The sequence below is a fragment of the Penaeus vannamei genome, chromosome 7 (assembly GCF_042767895.1).
Source record: "Penaeus vannamei isolate JL-2024 chromosome 7, ASM4276789v1, whole genome shotgun sequence".
Classification (NCBI taxonomy): Eukaryota; Metazoa; Arthropoda; class Malacostraca; order Decapoda; family Penaeidae; genus Penaeus; species Penaeus vannamei.
The window spans coordinates 31,340,760-31,344,188 of record NC_091555.1 but is presented as its reverse complement, the minus strand read 5'-3'; the positions used below and the strand labels follow the sequence as shown (position 1 = coordinate 31,344,188).

Sequence of the window (3,429 nt, the reverse complement as noted above, 5' to 3'; positions counted from 1 at the left end):
GAAGTTACTTTGTCATTTCTTTCATGGAGCTTATAATTATTGCAAACTATTTATTTGGTGTAATTTTGTTTTGTTATGTTTTTACCCTCTTCAGTAGTCCTAGTATCAGAGGATAGCTAAGCAGGAAATCATACACATTCAGAAAGGTGTATATATTATATGTATTCATGATCAGTGCAGGAATTAATGGAAGTTCAAATGGCTGCCATGCCTTTGGTCTCCCAGCATAATGGGTGGCTATTTTATACTGGTATCCTTTATGTAAATGCTAGTTTTTCTTGTTCCTAGTATCCTTTTATAGATGTTTGGTATCATTTATGTAAATGCTAGTTTTTCTTGTTCCTATTGTCCTTTCATAGAGTTTGTACTCTTTATTTTCTCTGAACTATATCTTTCATTTGTCACTATGATGCCACTCCTGTTGATGAAAATGTAATAGAATTGAATATAATCATAAAGCCCTTAGGTCCAGGACTGTTATACCACAAGGCCATTTTTTTCTGTCATATCATTTTACCTTAGGAAGACAAGGAATACATTGTCTCAAATGCACTAGCAATATTTCAGTGTACATTACTTACTGTGATCAACTTTTCATTTTTCCCCAGAACATGTCGCTTGCCTCAAAAGTAACTCTTGGAGCTTCATGTGTGGCTACAGCTGCCATTGTAGGTTATGTTCACATAAAACAGAATATTGATAGGTAAGAAATTTGAGGGTTTATCCATCTATAACTGTAAATGTAATCACTAAAGAAGTTATTGGATATTATTCTTCAGGATTTTCTGAATGTAATAAAACTGTTGAATTGAAGTTTTGTAGAAGATAGAATATATATTGATATTGGATATAAAATGTATACATATATATGATAGAATCTGTATCATGTAAATGTACTGCAGAAAACCCCACTCTGTACAATAAGCCTATTTTGTGTTTTGAGTGGTTTTCTGACATGCATTTATGTTTCACTTTCTTTTCATCAATAATTTGTTTGATAAAAAGTTGAATAGTTTTCCATTATTCACATCATTTATGTTACTTTGACTGTTTAAGGCTTTTGGTTATAATAGATTTCCATTAATCGTATTATAAAGTATTTGATACAGTTATGAAATGTTCCTCTTTCCATTTACACAGAGTCCATTTAAATAGTTGAAGACTTCTACTTTGTAATCTACTTCGGTAATATGTGAAAATTAACTTTTTTTTTCTTTCTTTTTTTTTTCTTTTTTTTTTCTTTTTTTTAATTTATAGAGAGAAGCTCCATGAAGGTGTCATAAAAGACGTTGAAAGGCAACAGCGAAGAAAAGCAGAGAATTTGTACGTGTTGCAACAACAATCAGATCTCACAAAACAATTGAGAAGAGAGCAAATGGAAGCAGAAAAACAAGGTTCAAGTACTTGATACTAATTTTATTTAACCATGTTGTGTGTACATAGTTTAATAGATAATAAATTTTAATAAGAATTTATATATTTGTATATCCCCCAAATTGTTTTTATGAGCATATCTGTTACTAGGCACACTTTTGAGACAATTTCTTTTAAGATTATTTATTCGAATGAATTAATTTATTTGAGAAAACTTTTGATATTGCTGGTGAATTGGTCTTTGTCAAACAGAAGCAGGATTGGCTATAATCCATAAGTGTTGAAATGTATGAATGAGTGATTGGTTGTATATGCATGATATCACATACTCTTGATTTTCCTCGTTTTACAAGTAATAATTCCTCCTTTTTAACTAAATACAAGACCATATTTAAGACTTGCATATAGAGTTCAGAATATGCATTCACACAAACACACACACACACACAAACACACACCCTTCTTCTATCCCATTCCTAAGGTGTGAGGAGCCATGCTGAAAGGATGAAAGGCTGGCTTTGTGTCAGTCACGAACAGCCTCCAGGAGCCATAGACACAATATTCCCTTGGTTAATTACTTAGCCCTTACCCCTTAAGGAAACCCTAAGGGGTAGACCATTTCTTTTCCCAAGTTTATTCAGGCTCACCATGACCAAGTAATGAAGATTCTTGACCCTTAATAGAGGCATTAAGGCTTGTCCCGTCATCAAATAGCCTATCTGAATTTGATTTTGATGGTTTTCCGACCCCTGCCCCTCCTTTGACCTCGGCTCCGACCACTGATGCTAATACCCTTTTCAACGCTTACGAACAACTCTAACCATTCTGAAACACCCACCCAGGTTATAACTCAACTCCTAGAAAACACCTCTTCCTCATCCGCGACATCCTCCTCTTCATCTCCTGCTGCACAACCCTCTTCAATGTCAACCCCCTCTTCCCTTACTATTATTACCCTTCATCCTTATTATCCTCCCCCCCCCCCCTCCCTGCAGAACTACTCCACTACACACCACCCCATCTTCCTCTCGTCCTTCTACAACCTCTACCTCAGCAAACCTTCTGAGTAGTCTATTTGGCCCACCTAAGTGGGATTGATTCTTTGTGATTCCCCCCACAGCCCCCTATTCTGAGAATACCCTTCTCTTTCAGCAATGCCTCCAGAAACAAGTAGGCAAGGTTACCTTTCACAGTTGCTCTGATCAGTCACATCTTGTCATGTTTACATCTGAAGCCCAAGCCCATGCACTTTCTACCCTAACTGACCTTATTGGCAAACCCATTCCTACCAAACCTCACCCAATTCTTAATACTAGTCCTGGAACTGTCTATTCCCCCAAATGTATAACAAGGTCTCTGAAAATGAGCTTCCCTGCCTTGGTGAATATGATGCTGTAGCAGTACAGTGTTACACTCTTCCTCATAGAGGCCAATGTAAATCTCATGTCAATATTGCCAAGATTAGCTTCCATAAACAGGACCTCCCCCATGAGGTTTATATTGGTAGATTGTCTTATCATGTCTGACAATATCGACCTCTTCTTTGACAATGTCAAAAATATTGGCGTTTTGGCCACCCAGCCAAACATTGATGCTCCACAGCCCGCTGTCCTATATGCGCCCAACCTGGTCATGACCATCCAAATTGCCCTGCTCAATCACGTACATGTGCCAATTGTGGAGACTCCCATAATGTGTTTTATAGGAGCTGCCCTGCCTACAAGTTTGAATGTGAGGTAGCAGTCCTCAGATTTAAACTAGGCTTCACTCTACGTCAGGCCAGACAGGGAGCACTACGACGAGGTTTTTCTCTCTCAACTTATTCCAAAACAGTCCTATGCTCTGCTCCCCCACCATCTACTCAAGATATTTCTGCATCTACTGCATTTACTTCCCTCCTTTCCCTTTTCATTACCATACTCTCCTACAAAACCCTCTAATCTTTGATATCTAACACCCTCCCCTGTCCCCAGATTTTTCTCTTACTCTTGGAATATCACACCAAAAAATGTCATGTAGTCTGGTATGATTAGAGCAAAAAGCAGTACATGTTAT

General features: G+C 37.4%; 1 protein-coding gene across 1 annotated transcript in view; it reads left to right on the top strand.

The window, feature by feature from the left end:
- Window positions 1–1,471, top strand: part of LOC113800129 (protein PET117 homolog, mitochondrial) — a 4,061-nt gene extending 2,590 nt beyond the window's left edge. Inside the window, exons 2-3 of the mRNA XM_027350855.2 lie at window positions 609–703; window positions 1,258–1,471. Of these exons, the coding sequence (XP_027206656.1) occupies window positions 609–703; window positions 1,258–1,408 (246 nt within the window). The 3' untranslated portion in view covers window positions 1,409–1,471. The remainder of the gene's footprint in view (window positions 1–608; window positions 704–1,257) is intronic.
- Window positions 1,472–3,429: the final 1,958 nt, after the last annotated feature.